Below are 19,514 nucleotides of genomic sequence, written 5' to 3'. Positions count from 1 at the left end.
GTTTTTGAATGCTCGGTACTGGACGCCGTCTTTGAAACTGAACGATACTGGCCCCTTTTGGTTCTGTCTTCATCTTTCCCTGCACGCTTGCAGTGACTCATCGTTCACTTGAGCAGTTTTGAGAACGCTTTTATCTACCATTGCAAGAAGTTGAAAATATTCTTTACGGCATTGTTTGGGATGAGTCAATTACTTTCTACGCCATGTATGTAAACGCAAATTGCTTTTGTTTGTAATGCCGCCCATTCACCACTTTCGCACGTTTCGCCTCTACACGCAGTTTTCCTATAAAATATAAATATCACAATTGCACGTGCTTGTAATTTACATATTGAGCTGATACCGTCCGTCGGACCTTCGTAAGGGAACTACTGCTGCTTACCCGGTGACACAACTTCAGATGAACACACAATAAGCGCGGAATGAGCATTTTTATAGAACAAAATAAACAGTTCCTCATTTTCGCAAGACGTCTTTCTCCAACGTTATGGAATTGCATGTTGCACAGAGGTCACATTCGATGCAGGCTTGTAAAGATCGCTCGCAATCATATCATCCTCATCATCATCAGCCTGGTTACACCCACTGCAGGGAAGGCCTCTCCCACACTTCTCCAACTACCCTAGTTATGTACTAATTGTGGCCATGTTGTCCCTGCAAACTTCTTCATCTCATCCGCCCACCTAACTTTCTGCCGCCCCCTGCTACGCTTCCCTTCCCTTGGAATCCAGTCCGTAACCCTTAATGACCATCGGTTATCTTCCCTCCTCATTACATGTCCTGTCCATGCACCATTTCTTTTTCTTGATTTCAACTAAGATGTCATTAACTCGGGTTTGCTCCCTCACCCAACCTGCTTTTTTCTTATCCCTTAAAGTTACACCCATCGTTCTTCTTTCCATAGCTCGTTGCGTCGTCTCCAATTTATGTAAAACCCTTTTCGTTAGCCTCCAGTACGTGAGTACTAGTAAGACAGCTGTTATACACTTTTCTCTTGAGGGATAATGGCAACCTGCTGTTCATGATCTGAGAATGTCTGACAAATACACCCCAGCCCATTCTTATTTTTCTGATTATTTCAGCCTCATGATCCGGATCCGCGGTAACTACCTGTTCTAAGTAGATGTATTCCCTTAGCACTTCCAGTGCCTCGCTACCTATCGTAAACTGCTGTTCTTTTCCGAGACTGTTAAACATTACTTTAGTTTTCTGCAGATTAATTTTTAGACCCACCGTTCTGCTTTGCCTCTCCAGGTCAGTGAGCATGCATTGCAAGTGGTCCCCTGAGTTACTAAGCAAGGCAATATTATCAGCGAATCGCAAGTTACTAAGGTATTCTCCATTAACTCTTTTCCCCAATTCTTCCCAATCCAGGTCTCGAATACCTCCTGTACACACGCTGTGAATCGCACTAGAGAGATCGTATGTCCCTGCTTCACGCCTTTCTTTATTGGGATTTTGTTGTTATCTTTATGGAGGGCTACGGTGGCTGTGGAGCCGCTATAGATATCTCTCAGTATTTTTATATACGGCCCGTCTACACCCTGATTCCGTAATGCCTCCATGACTGCTGAGGTTTCGACTGAATCAAACCCTTTCTCGTAATCAATGAAAGCTATATATAAGGGTTGGTTATATGCCGCGCATTTATCACCTGATTGATAGCCTCAATATGGTCTATTGTTGAGTATCCCTTACGGAATGCTGCATGGTCCTTTGGTTGACAAAAGTCTAAGGTGTTCCTGATTCCATTTGCGATTACCTTAAAATCATATATATTTTACTTAATAAACATAACGTTTCCGCACAAAGACTGCGCGTGGTTGAGTAGTCGAAGCAGAAACAGATTCTGCGCCGATCAGTGCAGCTGGCCTAACACGTACTAGCCAGCGTTCAAACTGCGCCGCCAAATCCGAAATCGGAAGTGTGGTTCAGTTCACATCAGCTGCTTGGTGCGCTGCAATCAATTCGGCCGCTGGGCCCAATGGGAGTGTCCACACTTCCACTGTGGAAACTCACTCTCTGTGGAAAGAGTAAGACTGCGTCAGTGACGTGTCTGCCGTTTTACTCTTGACTGAGACGTGCTGTTTAGAAAAACAGCTGCCGTGATTGTCTTTCTGCGCCGATCCTTGGCCTTGGCGCACCTGCGCAGAAGTTTGCTTGTCATTAAACAATTGATAGTCGGTGCTTCACTGTCTCTCATTTGTCGTTTTCTCGCGTACTAAACCGCGCCTCAAAACAGAAATGCGCAAAAAACTAGTTCGGCCCCAGCAATATGTGCGAGCACGACCGGTGGTCGCCGAACAGAGAGCATCGATAACGAGTGGCCAGTGTTTAAAGACTGCCAAGGAACAAGAGCACGACTATCGTGAGCTATCGCCCATCCTGATACGATGGGCCCATCGAAGGTGCAAAGCTCGATTTGCGCAAGTGTAAACGCAATAGCGCTTGTCACGTTATGGTCACAGCTGCAAAACCCGGAAGTCCCGTGGCGATATTACAAAACAATAGATTGTCAATAGCTTGTTGTAAGTCTGCTGTGAAACTCAGTTGCGGGCGTGCTCTTTTCATCGGCGGGGCATTGAAATGCTGCCGCCGACCAGGAACGCAGGGCCAACATATTTATCCGCTTTAATTCAAATGCACGTCACCGTAGCAACGTCGCTCCGATCGTTATGGCGGATTCCGTCGTCCACGCTTAAAGCTCGCGGGTCCTTTAGCCAACCTGCCGCAGTAACACCGTGGCGATCGCGGTCCCGGCGACCGCATTTCGGTGGGTTCTAAATGCAAAGCGCTCGTGTGCTTAAGCTACGTGTTAAACGACCCGAGGTTCTCAAAATTAATCCTGACTATACGGTGTGCCTCATAATGTGATAATGGTTTTGGCGCGTAAAACCCCGAAATTTAGCTGTAACCTTTCAGTCGTTATGCAGCTCTCGGGTTACGGAGGGAAGTAGGGTCGGTGTGTCCATCTGGCGTCACTCGAAGCCGCAGCGGCCTGCTGTGTGGCCGGGTGTCCAACGGCGATGAACAGTAAAGCAGCGTAGGAACACAAAGCCAGATTGTAGGTACGCCGACTATAGTTTAAACAAAACTAATTTGTCAGATTGTGATGTTAAGTAAATAGACCCTATTGGTAATGAAGATAGTAGTGCCGTATTTATATCTTTTTCGCACGCGGTGGAAGCTACTACACAGGGTGTTTTCTCATCTGTCAGTGTGGAGGGCACGAACATGAGCAAGGTTAATTTGATATGTTTACATTGGCATCTACATAGCTGTAGAAAGCACAAGTTGTACACATCCCCGATATTCATTGTGCTCGAGATAGAAAAAAAGAAATTTCGAGAAAGTGTCGTGGAGTTTATTAATCATGTGGTCTTACAACAGAAGAAATTCACATCCATGACAAGTGTAAATGGGCTATCTTGAATAAACAAGTGTTGGGCAACATTGGTTGCTGTGGTTGCTTTCTATCAATAGCATTCGTAGACATCTCTTGTCCTGCAGCGCATGTTTGCTTTTGTGTTCAGTGGTCCTGCTTTATAGTTTAGAAAAACATAGCCAGTACGTCTCATGCGCAGATTGACGGCATGTCTACGCTACCCGAGAACATCCTGGACAACATGGTCATTGCGCCCATCTACGAGGTGAGCCTTCTTAGCAAAACATTCCCCAAAACAGTGGAGTCAGTGAACACGCACTGCCAATGCTGGAGCTCAATTGCTCCGAGCGTCTATCCTGGCAGTGGGACTATTGGTAATGTGAGGGAAAGGATCCCCTGAATTTTGAACGTATATGTGTTTGTGTGTGTGTCTGTGTGTGTGTGTGTGTGAGAGAGAGAGACAATGAAGGAAAATCTAAGCGTATTGTTTTCCGCTCTCGATGTACTGCTTACAGCGACACGTTGAAAGCAAGTAGAATAATTATTTAACCTTCAGCGGTTAGTATCTTGCAACATGTATTCTAAAAGGATGTAAAAGGTTGCGACTATAGATGAAGGTTTAGATCACGCTTCAAATCACAGAAAACACCACCCTCATTAAAACAATCCATCTGCGTTTCTGACAGTCGTTCCACAACAAATGGCACATACATTAGGACGATAAAAAAGGCGGTTAACCGAGGGGCCCAATTTTTATTAATCATAGTGTTACGGAAGGATGAAGGAAGAGAAGAAGAAGATCGCGGGACGCTGGCTGCCGCTTGTTGTTGGTAGTTAAGCCATCTTAACGACTCTGACTCATATTGTTTAAATATTGTAAACACAATCATCTATACTACCAGCATTCTCGTAACACATTGCTGGAGGTGGAGGGTACCACGGCTGGAAACGGAGCTCCGTAGTGGACGTCGCATCACCGTCCGCACCATGAATGGCGGTGATCACTCGGGATCAACGTTGTTGCCGCCTCCTACGTCACTATCGCATACTACGTCGCTGTCACCTTCGGTTGTCGTTGTGCAACCCAAGGATCCTGGAACTTTCTGCGGGACCGATGGGACTGACCCCGGGTGCAAGGGGCCAGTGGGGGGGGGACGTCATATACGTCTGAAGACACCCGGAAATTGTTGACATCCTCGCCTTCCTCGACTACAACCGGGGGGGGGGGGGAGGGGGGTGTTACAGAAGACCTATGGGCCCCGGGTGCCAGACGACCTAGCTACGCCACTGCTTCTTTGACAAACCAGCCGGCCATCAAATTGTCGCAAAACAGAAACTGGCCTCCCGTGCCCAGTCCCCCACGCAGTCCTATGTTTGGTACATCCAGGACGTGCTGGCACTTTGTCGTAAAGCCGATCACGACATGACACAAGCTGAGAAGGTCGGGCACATGCTTAAAGGCATTGCTGACGACGCGTTTAACCTGCTCATGTGTAAAAGTCCATCTACAGTTGATGCAATCATTAAACAGTGCTGACAATTCGACTGACTGGATCCCAAGGGAAGGGAAGCGTAGCAGGGGGCGGCAGAAAGTTAGGTGGGCGGATGAGATTAAGAAGTTTGCAGGGACGGCATGGCCACAATTAGTACATGACCGGGGTTGTTGGAGAAGTATGGGAGAGGCCTTTGCCCTGCAATGGGCGTAACCAGGCTGATGATGATGATGATGATGATGATGATGATGATGATGATGATGATGATGATGATGATGATGATGATGATGATGATGATGATGACGACAATTCGAGCAGGCCCAAAGCCGACGCGTCTTGCAACCATTCGCCAGATTTCCCAATACTGCCGCAACGTCGACGTGTGAAGATCAATCCGCACAGCAGCATACGTCGCCATCAGATGACCTGGTGCGAAGCGTTAGACGTTAACTGGACGCGATGGTGCCCGCAGCTTTCTGTTCGCGTAGCCCTGATGCTGCCACATTTTCAGTTCCCCTCGTACAAGCCATCGTTCGCCAGGAAACTGAAAACGTTGGTTTACATTCTGTGTGTGCTGTCACCAATCCCAGAGCAAACGGATTTCTTGCGGCCTACTATTTTCGCTCCACCCCGACGCTTCTCTCCGCGTTATTCCAACCCGACGGAGTGGAGAACCGCGGACAACCAGCCGATATGTTTCACCTGTCGACGCATAGGTCATGTCGCCCGATACTGTCGCAACTCGTGGCCCTCAATAACTAGCACGCCGACCAACCTAAACCGTTTAGATGTAAATGCCCGCAATGTTAAGCCCACCGCCGAGTCTAACAGCGCCGATAACTCTGCTAGGAACACGTGGTACAGCCGCTCACCATCGCCGCGCGGACACCAGTCTCGTTCACCGCAAGCACGTCGCCCATCTTCCCGTTCGCCGCAGCCACGTCGCCATTCGTTCCCTGTGGCTTTTGGCCGGACCCTTTCGGATAACTAGGAAATGCAACCCTCGGAGGTGGTGCTGCATTGCCGACTACTGCAGCAAGTCCTCTGTCTGTGTCCACAAGGAGAAATGCAACTGACGGTAATATAGACGGGGTACCTATCCAAGCACTCGTCGACATTGGAGCATACGTATCTGTGATGAGTGCTAGCCTACGTAGACGTTTAAAAAAGGTTCTCACCCCAGCAACTGCCCGAGTGCTTCGTGTGGCCGATGGCGGCGTGCTGGTTGTTCTTGGAATGTGTACTGTGCCTTAAATATAGCTGGCCACCCTTCTTCCTTTATTTTGCTGTGATCGACAACTGCCCTCATGACGTTATCCTTGGATTGGACTTTTTGGACTCATTGGACATATTGGATTGGACTCATTCTGCTCTCATCGACTGCGCGACCGGCGTTCTTCAGTTGGAACTGCCTCAACTTGCCGATGCCCCGAGCACCGCCCCACCGCACTTGTGCTCGCTTCACGATGTGCGTCTGGCACCCGAGGCAGTTAATTACGTCACTTTGACCGCCAAGCCACAGGTTCCTGACGGCGAATATGTGCTTCGTCCCTTCATCGACGTGCTTTTGAACCGGAACGTTGGTGTTCTGCATACGCTAGTCACGTTTACTAATAACGACGTCGTTCTACCGCTTCTGAATTTCAGCCTGTGCCCTCAAGTGATGCCGGCCCGCATGTTCTTGGCTAGTGTTTCTAGTCGTTCCGATTATGACATTGAGAGTCTGAATGCCGCGAGTGGTTTATTAGCGCCAATTGCAGCTCACAGTCCTGGTTCCTTAACGGGTGACTTCGCGAAAATGATTGCACCTGACTTCACCTCTGCACAGGCCACGGACGTACGTCTCCTGCTTGAATCGTACAGTGACATCTTTGATTTCGGCGCGAGACCTTTAGGCCAAACATATGTTGTTATAAGCACCGTATAAACACTGTAGATGCGAGTCCTATTCGTGTATCGCATGCTGAATGTCGAATCATCCAATCAGAATTGGACAAAATGCGCCGCAAAGGGATCATTGAGCCATCAGCCAGTCCTTCGGCTCCGCCTGTCGTCCTTGTGAAAAAGAAAAATGGTACCTGGCGTTTTTGCGTCGATTATCTCCACTTAAACAAGATCACGCTCAAAGACGTCTACCCACTACCACGCATCGATGACGCTTTGGATTGCTTGCACGGAGCTAAATACGTCTCGTCCATTGATCTTCCATCCGGCTACTGGCAGATCTCAGTTGATGAACTGGACCGTGACAAGACGGCCTTCATCACGCCAGAAGGCTTAAATCAGTTCAAAGTCATGCGTTTTGGCCTATGCAATGCTCCTGCGAAATTTGAACGTATGACGGACTCTCTTCTGCAAGGCTACAAACGAACCACCTGTCCCTGTTAATTGACGACGTTACTGTTTTTTCTCCCACGTTCGGCAGCTACCTTACCCGACTCGCTGCCATTCTTGTCGTCTTCCGAAAAGCCGGCCTCGAACTGAACTCCGCGATGCGTCAGTTCGTGCGCCGTCAGATTACCGTGTTGAGACACCTCGTTGACGCATACGGTGTCCGAACAGATACGGAAAATGTTCGCGCCGTGCGCAGTTTTCTTGTGCCACGTTCTGCTTCTGACGTGGGCTGCTTCGTCGGCCTGAGTTCTTAATTTCACCGTTTCGTCAAGAACTTCACCGACGTTGTTCGGCCCTTGACAGATCTTCTAAAGAACACGCCATTATCATGGGACCCGGAGCAGGCTCACGCGTTCGCCGCTCTCATCGGATTTCTGACCAACTTTCCCATGCTTGCCCTCTTTAATCCATCTGCACCGACCGAAGTCCACACTGGCGCAAGCAGCCATGGCATCGGCGCTGCTCTCGCCCAACAACAGAATGGTACCTAGTGCGCGATAGCTTACGCCAGCCGCCTGCTGTCACCTGCCGAGATAAATTACTCCATCAACGAGCGGAAGTGTTTGGCTTTAGTTTGGGCTGTCGCCAAGTTCCGGCCATATTTTTACGGCCGCACGTTTTCAGTCGTTACAGACCACCACGCACTCTGCTGGGTGTCTTCCCTCCAGGACCCGACAGTACGGCTTGGTCGCTGGGCTGAGCGGCTCCAGGAATTTTCTTTGTTGTCGACTATAAGTCTGGACGTCTGCACAAGAACGCTCACTGCCTCTCTCGTCACCCCGTGGATCCCTCTGATCCTGCTGCGCATGATCGGGTGATCTGCGTGATGGCTTTTACTGACATGACCGACATGCGCGTTGAACAACAACGCGACGGATCCTTACAGCCCATCATCGCCGAAGTTCAGTCTGGCAGCACTGATGCCACGTTCCGCATGTTCGTTCTGCACGACGGCATCCTCTACCGCCGCAATATTAACCCTTACGGCCCCTTGTCCTTCCTCGTCATCTGTGATCCGTCACTCTCGAACAACTTCACGATGCACCGACGGCGGGACACCCTGGCGTTTTGCGTACATACGACCGCGTACGACGCCGGTTCTTCTGGCCGGGTCTCTACCGCTCCGTGCGTCGTTATGTCGAAACTTGCGAATTATGTCAGCGGCGGAAGAAACCTCCCCTGCCACCTGTTGGAAGACTACATCCAATTGAAGTTCCCTCTGAACCGTTCTTTCGCGTAGGCCTTGACCTGCTTGGTCCTTTTCCGACGACGACTAGAGGGAATGAGTGGATCGCCGTCGTTACTGATTACGCGACACGCTACGCGATAACAAACGCGTTGCCGACTAGTTGCGCAACAGACGTCACCGATTTTCTCCCCCACAGCGTCGTTCTCCACCACGGCGCACCTCGACAGTTACTTACAGACAGCGGCCGCTCGTTTTTGTCTCGAGCTGTGGACGACCTCCTCCGCTGTTGTGCCACTGAGCACAAGCTGTCCAGCGCCTACCACGCACAAACGAACGGTCTTACAGAACGTCTCAACCGAACACTCACAGAGATCGCTGCGACTGGGACGCCACGCTGGCCTACGTGACATTCGCGTATAAGTGGTCCCGACATGACACCACCCTTTTATCTTTTGTATGGTTGCGACCCCACATTGACGTTTGACGCCATTGTCCCTATGGTGCCACATGTTGCAACTGCGTACGCTCGTGAAGTCGTCGATCGCGCTCACATGGCACGTCAAGTCGCCCGATCTCGTTTATTTTAGCCTCGCAGCATATACAAAAAGAGCGGTATGACCAGTGCCATCACGATGTTAAGTTCGCGCCAGGTGCTTGGGTGCTCCTTTGGTCACCATGCCGTCGTGTTGGCTTCTCCCAGAAGCTTCTCTCTCGCTATACAGGGCCTTATCAAGTCCTACGTCAAGTTAACTATGTAAATATGAGCTTGCGCCGCTACAGTTTGATGCATCCTCAAGTCCGACACCTGTTGACGTCGTCCACGTTTAGCGGCTGAAGCCACATTTCGCTCGCAATTCTTCGCCTACCATGCGCCGACACAACGCTTCACCACCCGGGGGTCCTTACGGAAGGATGAAGGAAAACATTAAGAAGGAGATCGCGGGACGCTGGCTGCTGCGTGTTGTTTTTGGTCAGCCATCTTAACTACTCTGACTCACATTGTATATATATTGTAAATACAATCTACTATACTCTCAACATCCCCGTTAAAATGTCATGAGAAGTCAACAGACAAGGACGCCAAGGAAAACATAGCGGAAATTACTTGCAGTTGTTAAGTGAAATAAAAAAATTATAAGTTAATGGCAATGAAAGTGGATGAAAAAGCAACTTGCCGCAGGTGGGAAACGATGGGGAAGTAGAAGTAATTTCCCCTGTGTTTTCCTTGGGGTCTTTGTTTGTCGGCTTCTCATGATACATTAAGACGGGCGCATTTACAAGCACATTGAAACTCTCATTCCTCAAAAAGCGTATTTTGAAAGGATAAGCATATTTATTAAGCATTGAAAACAACAGACAATACTGATCTGATATGCAGACTAGTTTTTACAAAAGGTGGGCGAGCAGGGGAGCCTGACTTCGGAGATGATGTTGCAACAAGAGAACTTGCCCTTGTGAAAGTTTTCTGGGCGGAAATGATGGCAGCTGAAAAAATGATGGCAAATGAAAGCTGTCCATGCGCATTTTAGTATAACCTGAGGTCAAGAATTAAGCACATTTTATTAATGAACAGGTAGGGTACTGGTTTAGGCCTATGACTGTCAATAGAGAAGCTATGGAGTGTATTGGCAAATATCGAAGGGATTTTCTTAGGCTTTGTAGTCTGGCGTGACGTCCGCTGTGGAGCGACAGCAACAAATGGGACCGTTTTTGTGTTTGCAGCCAGGTTTGGCGTGCGGTACATAATGATCACTTTTCATGCTTAGCCGAGCTTTTCCTGTAAAGAAATGAATTTCTTTTGCAACGACACGCGGCATACCTATCACCGCACCTCCTTCTTGGAACTCATTCTGCGCACCCGCTAAATGTCCTACTCCACGCGGGAGCGTGAGTTCCATAAACGCTGTCAAAAAGGCAGTTGCTTCATCAGTGGAGACAAATCTCTTTGTCGAAACTCTTTTGAAGGCTCCAAGCCGAGACATACGTTATTCGATCACTGTTGAAGAAACCCGAAACATAGGTCACCGGCAGTCAATGAGCCGTCTTTGTTTATCGTAGTATGCTGTCCGCACATTGTTTATGACATAAACGCGGTGAAGGCTCTGAGTAACATATTTATTGGAGGAATGGTAGGTTCCTTTCAATTATCGCTCAGAAACGAAAACAAACACGCACCGATTTCGTTTTTTTTTTCAGCATTACCGATAGTTTTATTATCTCCGAGCACTGCTCCAAAGACAAATATCTGAACAACTTGCCAGTCAATAACGGCGAGGCATAAAACGCGCCTCTGAGTTTTTACCCCTCCAGCACATTCTGCGAGCCATATATCAGTGTTCAAGATGGCAAATGCGATTATTAATTTCTTGAAACCATTCAGGTAACCTTAGTGATGCTGCAGATGGGCAAATGTGATTAATAATTTCTTGACACCTTTTAGGTAACCTTAGTAATGTTATAGATGGCAAACGCTATTAATAATTTTTAGACGCCTTTCAGACAACCTTAGTGATGTTCTAAAAATGGCTAATGCGATTAATAATTTCTTGGCACCTTTAGGTAAACTTAGAAGATGTTCTAGATGGCAAATACGAATTATAATTTCCCGACGCCTTTTAGGTAAGCTTAGTGATATTCAAGGTGGCAAATGCCATTAATAATTTCTTGACACCTTTTAGGTAAACCTAGCGATGTTCCAGAAGGCAAATGCGATTAATAATTTGTTGACGCCTTTCGGGTAGCCTTAGTGATGTTCTAGAGGGTAAACAGTGGGTGGCGAGAGTGATGTATGCAAGCCGATGAAGATGCGTCTTCTTTTTGTTGTACAGGCTTTGGTCCTGTCAACCATCGGAACGGTATCACAGCCCTTCGCAACGCTGACTGCAGCAGCGACGAAATACAGCAACAGGCTAGCCTGAATTCACTTCGTCACCAATACTCCTACGTTTCTCCTGTCGAGTCGCGGGTCTCAGACGTCATTTGACACAGCACCTATAAAGACCACACCGCAACAAGGCGTTTCCAGTGGGCACGGTGATAGCGTTGGGCACAGGTCAATGAACATGCGTGTTGTTTTTGTTGTACAGGCTTTGATCCTGTCAATCAGCGGAACAGTATTATAGCCCTTCGCCACGCTGACTGCAGCAGCGGCGAAATAGGGCAAAAGCCTAAGCGGAATACACTTCGTCACCAATACTCCTACGTTTCTCCTATCAAGTCGCGGATCTCAGACGTCCTGTGACACAGCACCTATATAGACAACACCGCAACAAGGCGTTACCAGGGGGCAGGGTAACAGCGTTGGGCGCAGGTCGATCACCATGCGTGTTCTTTTTGTTGTACAGGATTTGGTCCTGTACAGCAGCGCAACGGTATCACAGCCCTTCGCCACGGCGACTGCAGCAGCGACAAAATACAGCAACAGGCTAACCGGAATACACTTCGTCACCAATACTCCTCCGTTTCTCCTAAACGTCGCGCGTCTCAGACGTCATCGGACACAGCACCTATAAAGACAGCACCGCAACAAGGCGTTTCCAGTGGGCCCGGTGATAGCGTAGGGCACAGGTCAATGAACATGCGTGTTGTTTTTGTTGTACAGGCTTTGATCCTGTCAATCAGCGGAACATTATTATAGCCCTTCGCCACGCTGACTGCAGCAGCGGCGAAATAGGGCAAAAGCCTAAGCGGAATACACTTCGTCACCAATACTCCTACGTTTCTCCTATCAAGTCGCGGGTATCATATGTCATCTCACACAGCACCTATAAAGACCACACCGCAACAAGGCGTTTCCAGTGGGCAGGCTGATAGCTTTGGTCAAAGCTCAATGATCATGCCTGTTCTTTTTGTTGTACAGGCTTTGGTCCTGTCAACCAGCGACAGGGTATCACAGTCCTTCGCTACGGCGACTGCAGCAGCGACGAAATACAGCGACACGCTAAACGGAATACACTTCGTCACCAATACTCCTACGTTTCTCCTGCGAAGTCGCGGGTCTCAGACGTCAGCTGACACAGCACCTATAAAGACAACACCCCAACAAGGCGTTTACAGTGGGCAGGCTAACAGCGTTGGGCGCAGGTCGATGACCGTGCGTGTTCTTTTTGTTGTACAGGATTTGGTCCTGTACACCAGCGAAACAATATCGCAGCCATTCGGCACGGCGACTGCAGCAGCGACGAAATAAAGCAAGAGGCTAACCGGAATACACTTCGTCACCAGTTCTCCTATGTTTCTCCTATCAAGTCGTGGGTCTTAGACGTCATCTGACACAGCACCTATAAAGACAGCACCGCAACAGCGCATTTCCAGTGGGCAGGGTGATAGTGTTGGGCACAGGTAAATGAACATGGGTGTTCTTTTTGTGGTACAGGCTTTGGTCCTCTCAACGTGCGGAACGGTATCACAGCGCTTCGCCACGCCGACAGCAGCAGCGACGAAATACAGTAACAGGCTAATCGGAACACAGTTCGTCACCAATACTCCCACGTTTCTCCTATCAAGTTACGGGTCTCAGACGTCATCTGACACAGCACCGCAACAAGGCGTTTCCAGTGGGCAGGGTGATAGCGTTAGGCTGAGGCCGATGACCATGCGTGTTTTTTTTTGTTGTTGTTGTACAGGCTTTGGTACTGTCAATTAGCGGAACGGTATCACAGCGCCTTGCCACGCCGACTACTGTAGCGACGAAATAAAGCAACAGGCTAACCCGAATACACTTCGTCACCAACACTCCTCCGTTTCTTCTATCTAGTCGCGGGTCTCAGACGTCATCTGACACAGCACCTATAAAGACAGCACCGCAACAAGGCGTTTCCATTGGGCACGGTGATTGCGTTGGGAGCAGGTCGATGAACATGCGTGTTCTTTTTGTGGTACAGGCTTCGGTCCTCTCAACTTGCGGAACGGTATCGCAGCCCTTCGCCACGCCGACAGCAGCAGCGACGAAATACAGCAACAGGCTCACCGCAATACACTTCGTCACCAATACTCCTACGTTTCGCCTATCAAGTCGCGCGTCTCAGATGTCATCTGACACAGCACCTATAAAGGCCACACCTCAACAAGGCGTTTCTTGTGGGCACGGTGATAACGTTGGGCAAAGATCGATGAACATGCGTGTTCTTCTTGTTGTACAGGATTTGATCCTGTGAACCAGCGGAACGGTACCATAGTTCTTCGCCACGCCGACTGCAGCCGCAACGAAATACAGCAACAGGCTCACCGCAATACACTTCGTCACCAGTACTCCTACGTTTCGCCTATCAAGTCGCGCGTCTCAGATGTCATCTGACACAGCACCTATAAAGGCCACACCTCAACAAGGCGTTTCTTGTGGGCACGGTGATAACGTTGGGCAAAGATCGATGAACATGCGTGTTCTTCTTGTTGTACAGGATTTGATCCTGTGAACCAGCGGAACGGTACCATAGTTCTTCGCCACGCCGACTGCAGCCGCAACGAAATACAGCAACAGGCTCACCGCAATACACTTCGTCACCAGTACTCCTACGTTTCGCCTATCAAGTCGCGCGTCTCAGATGTCATCTGACACAGCACCTATAAAGGCCACACCTCAACAAGGCGTTTCTTGTGGGCACGGTGATAGCGTTGGGCAAAGATCGATGAACATGCGTGTTCTTCTTGTTGTACTGGATTTGATCCTGTGAACCAGCGGAACGGTACCATAGTTCTTCGCCACGCCGACTGCAGCCGCAACGAAATACAGCAACAGGCTCACCGCAATACACTTCGTCACCAGTACTCCTACGTTTCGCCTATCAAGTCGCGCGTCTCAGATGTCATCTGACACAGCACCTATAAAGTCCACACCTCAACAAGGCGTTTCTTGTGGGCACGGTGATAGCGTTGGGCAAAGATCGATGAACATGCGTGTTCTTCTTGTTGTACAGGATTTGATCCTGTGAACCAGCGGAACGGTACCATAGTTCTTCGCCACGCCGACTGCAGCCGCAACGAAATACAGCAACAGGCTCACCGCAATACACTTCGTCACCAGTACTCCTACGTTTCGCCTATCAAGTCGAGCGTCTCAGATGTCATCTGACACAGCACCTATAAAGGCCACACCTCAACAAGGCGTTTCTTGTGGGCACGGTGATAGCGTTGGGCAAAGATCGATGAACATGCGTGTTCTTCTTGTTGTACAGGATTTGATCCTGTGAACCAGCGGAACGGTACCATAGTTCTTCGCCACGCCGACTGCAGCCGCAACGAAATACAGCAACAGGCTCACCGCAATACACTTCGTCACCAGTACTCCTACGTTTCGCCTATCAAGTCGCGCGTCTCAGATGTCATCTGACACAGCACCTATAAAGGCCACACCTCAACAAGGCGTTTCTTGTGGGCACGGTGATAGCGTTCGGCAAAGATCGATGAACATGCGTATTCTTCTTGTTGTACAGGATTTGATCCTGTGAACCAGCGGAACGGTACCATAGTTCTTCGCCACGCCGACTGCAGCCGCAACGAAATACAGCAACAGGCTAACCGCAATACACTTCGTCACCAATACTCCTACGTTTCTCCTATGAAGTCGCGGATCTCAAACGTCATCTGACACAGAACCTATAAAGACAGCACCGCAACAAGGCGTTTCCACTGGGCACGGTGGTAGCGTTGGGAGCAGGTCGATGAACATGCGTGTTCTTTTTGTTGTACAGGCTTTGGTCCTGTCAACCAGCGGTATGGTATCACAGCACTTCACCACGCCGACTGCAGCAGCGACAAAATACAGCAGCAGGCTTATCGCAATACAATTCGTCACCAATACACCTACGTTTCTCCTATCAAGTCGTGGATCTCATGTGTCATCTGACACACCACCTATAAAGACAGCACCGCAACAAGGCGTTTCCAGTGGGCAGGGTGATTGCGTTGGGCGCAGGTCGATGAACACGCGTGTTCTTTTTGTTGTACAGGCTTTGGTCCTGTCAACCAGCGGAATGGCTTCACAGCCCTTCGCCACGGCGACTGCAGCAGCGACGAAATACAGAAACAGGCTAACCGGAATACACATTGTCACCAATACTCGTACGTTTCTCCTCTCAAGTCGCGGGTCTCAGACGTCATCTGCCACAGCACCTATAAATACAGCACCGCAACAAGGCGATTCCAGTGGGCAGGGTGATAGCATTGGGCGCAGGTCGATCAATATGCGTGTTCTTTTTGTTGTACAGGATCTGGTCCTGTCAACCAGCGGTACGGTACCATAGCCCTTCGCCACGCCGACTGCAGCCGCAACGAAATACAGCAACAGGCTAACCAGAATACAAAAAATCATTGATTAAAACGAGTAAATAATTTAGCACTCAGTAAAACCAGTAATCGGTAAAAAAAGCGTTAATTGTTACTCTATCCTAGTTTTGTATTCACCTAAACAAATCTGCTCGGTTCATCCAACGGCTTAGAGCATCTGACAGTTTGTCATAGTGTTGTGTAATAGTTTCATTTCGTGCAATACAATAGTCATTTGAGCTGCGGGGGTGGCGCAGTGGCTTTCGCGTTGTGCTCCTCAGCCAGAGGTAACGGGGTCAAATCTTGGCGGCCGCATGTCCATGTGAGTGAAATGTAAAAACTTCCGTGTAATGGGTGCACGTCTGAGAAAGCAGGGTAGTCGACATTTTTTCCGGAGTCCACCACTGATCATGTTGTCATTTGAGCATATAAAACTCCAGATAAAAATTTATGCGTGGAAAAAACCTCGCACTCGCTGTCGGGCAACATGATGCCACAAGCTTGCGAGTAAAATTTTCTCCCAGGTATTGCTGCTTTATTACTTACTTATATTATTATTATTATTATTATTATTATTATTATTATTATTATTATTTAAATGTAAATTTTACTCCCCTGCGGGTGCAGTTTTGGTCACAGGTTGCGCAAAAGGTCATGCAAAGCAATATGTATATAAGACATTACTGAAACTTAGTTGTACCACATAGTTACAGTGTAAAACCGCAGAGCTACAAGAAAATAGCTGACAGGAAAAAGAAAGAGAAACTTCGTAAATCCCGGATACTCATTCAGGGCGCAATCCTAGGAATTTAGCTTTGATGTCTGCCCTATAGTTGATCATTCTCGTCAAGCGATCACATGTATTGTTTTGCTCTAGTAAGCTTGTGCAAAGATCTGTAGTTTCTGTTGTACAGGCGCTATGGCCTTGCCTTATCTGTGGACGCAGGCGTACCGCGAGGCTCATGCCAGCTCTCTCAAGGAGCACACCATCCACCACATAGACGGGACGGCTTTCAACCAGGTCTTCTTCCTCTCCTTCGCACTGGTGCGTAATTATTCATTGCGCGTCACTTGTTTTTGCATGAGCCGAACCTCCTTCCTCAAATCAAGATCGCACCACTTCTAGAGCTGTGAATGTCTACATGCGTGACCTGGCCAGTCCAGGGCCTTGGACCAAACTACATCTGACACGCTAAGTGGGTTCTGTGTCAAAAAGTGGCGCCAGATCTCGACGCGTTAGCGCATGCACACAAACTACGAGTTTTTAGAGTTGACCGCTCGCAGCAGACGCCATCACTCCCGGCTTCACGTACTTTACCGCTTCCTATGCCAGACGTAGCAAGCTTACATGTATAGCTGTTTGATTTTTAGCATCACTTTTTTTCTTACAATAGATTGTTAAAGGTGTTTCAGATGTTAGTGTGTTCCGCGAGCGACTCCTTTTGTGATTCCTTGCTTTGGACAGGGCCTTTGCGAGAACTTGGACAAGACGGCGATCCGGGACATGGTCCTGGAAGGAAGGAGCAGCCCCGCTAGATTTCGGTCAGTGTGCCCCACTGCTGTTTATGGTCAAGTGTTTCCATTTGCTTTTTTTAATATCGCGTGCGTGTTCTAAATCGAGTGGCACGTGTCCGCCTGTACACATCTGCACGCGCTAGGAATTTGTGCAAATAGTCGTTTAGTTGCGTACTTTGCAAAACAAATAACTGCTTGGTAACCCTCCTTAAGCCACTAATAAACACATAGGCGTTTGGTACATTTACATTTTACCAACTCCTGACAACTTTCGGCACCTGCGTTGGAGTGCGTGTCAGTACACTGCATGTCCCGAAGCCGCGCTCCAGATGGTGCCCATTTTGAATTCGCCATATTAAATTAAGGTATGATCCACAATTTGTGTCGCGTTCCAGGAGTCCAGGCCTCATAGTATGGTTACTGGAAAGGCACTCCACTAAAAAAACAGGAAGAGAAAGTTGGATACAAGATACTTGTCTCAGTGCTCCCTTTATATGCATTTGATAATTTCTAAGTCAAACACGCCGTTTCTCACCCTGCTAGACTCTCCGTCCGTGGGGCAGCATTTGCAGACTTGGAGCGGCAATAGAGGTTGTCAAAACCTTCTTTAGGCGGCTGCTGAAATGTGAAATGTGGTGAAATGCGAAATGTGGTGGCAGGTGCAGCGGTGGCGTAGAGGTAGAGTATCCGCCTCGCACGCAAGAGGACCGTGGTTGGTTCGAATCCCGGTGCTGCGCAATTTTTCACTGGATTAAAAAAAAACGCGTGTTGATAAAATTGCATAAACAGGCGTGTAGTGTGGCCTAATCCCGGTAACCAGAACCGGTAACGCACTCCTTCAGCAGAGCAGGATTGGCCAGCCTGGTGCAGTACTTGGCCACAACCTCCTATATGAATACTGCGACTGCGAAGCGACTGCAAAGCAACTGACCACGGTGGCGGCCAGACTTGTGACGCAGCAGAGGGTGCTAAGAATACCTGGATCCGAACAGGTCGCCATTGGAATCTGAACCTGGCAACGTTTAACGCGAGAACGTTATCTAGTGAGGCGAGTCTAGCAGTGCTATTGGAGGAATTAGAGGGCAGTAAATGGGACATAATAGGGTTGAGTGAAGTTAGGAGGACGAAAGAAGCATATACAGTGCTAAAAAGCGGGCACGTCCTGTGCTACCGGGGCTTAGCGGAGAGACGATAACTAGGAGTCGGATTCCTGATTAATAAAGATATAGCTGCTAACATACAGGAACTCTATAGCATTACCGACAGGGTGGCAGGTCTTCTTGTGAACCTTAAGAGGTACAAATTGAAGGTCGTACAGGTCTACGCCCCTACATCCAGTCATGATGACCAGTAAGACGAAAGCTTTTATGAAGACGTGGAATCGGCGATGGGTAAAGTCAAAACAAAATACACTATACTGATGGGTGACTTCAACGCCAGGGTAGGCAAGAAGCAGGTTGGAGACCAGTCAGGGGGGGGGGGGGAATATGGCATAGGCACCAGGGATAGCAGGCGAGAGTTATTAGTAGAGTTTGCAGAACAGAATAATATGCGGATAATGAATACTTTTTTCCGCAAGCGGGATAGCCGAAAGTGGACGTGCAGGAGCCCGAATGGCGAGACTAGAAATGAAATAGATTTTATACTCTGCGCTGACCCTGGCATCATAAAGGATGTGGACGTGCTCGGCAAGGTGCGCTGCAGAGACCATAGGATGGTAAGAACACGAATTAGCCTAGACTTGAAGACGGAACGGAAGAAATTTGTACATAAGAAGCAGATCAATGAGTTAGCGGTAAGAGGGAAAAAAGAGGAATTCCGGATCAAGCTACAGAACACATATCCGATTTTAACTCAGGAAGAGGACCTTAATGTTGAAGCAGTGAACGACAGTCTTATGGGCATCATTAAGGAGTCTGCAATAGAAGTCGGTGGCAACTCCGTTAGACAGGATACCAGTAAGCTATCGCAGGAGGCGACAGATCTGATCAAGAAATGCCAATGTATGAAAGCCTCCAACCCTACAGCTAGAATAGAACTGGCAGAACTTTCCAAGTTAATCAACAAGCGTAAGACAGTTGACATAAGGAAGCATAATGTGGATACAAATGAACATGCTCTCAGGAACGGAGGAAGCCTCAAAACAGTGAAGAAATTAGCAATAGGCAAGAATCAGATGTATGCGTTAAGAGACAAAGCCGGCAATATCATTACTAATATGGATGAGATAGTTCAAGTGGCTGAAGAGTTCTATAGAGATCTACACAGTACCAGT

At 48.5% G+C, this 19,514-nt stretch overlaps 1 protein-coding gene across 1 annotated transcript in view; it reads left to right on the top strand.

The window, feature by feature from the left end:
* The window catches only part of LOC142575034 (neprilysin-1-like), a 622,756-nt gene that overhangs the window by 600,746 nt on the left and 2,496 nt on the right, over nucleotides 1-19,514 (top strand). Inside the window, exons 18-20 of the mRNA XM_075684001.1 lie at nucleotides 3,585-3,650; nucleotides 16,671-16,769; nucleotides 17,190-17,266. Coding sequence (XP_075540116.1) covers nucleotides 3,585-3,650; nucleotides 16,671-16,769; nucleotides 17,190-17,266 — 242 coding nt within the window. The remainder of the gene's footprint in view (nucleotides 1-3,584; nucleotides 3,651-16,670; nucleotides 16,770-17,189; nucleotides 17,267-19,514) is intronic.

This window comes from Dermacentor variabilis, chromosome 3, assembly GCF_050947875.1.
Source record: "Dermacentor variabilis isolate Ectoservices chromosome 3, ASM5094787v1, whole genome shotgun sequence".
Taxonomy (NCBI): Eukaryota; Metazoa; Arthropoda; class Arachnida; order Ixodida; family Ixodidae; genus Dermacentor; species Dermacentor variabilis.
This window is presented reverse-complemented; position numbering and strand designations above follow the sequence as displayed.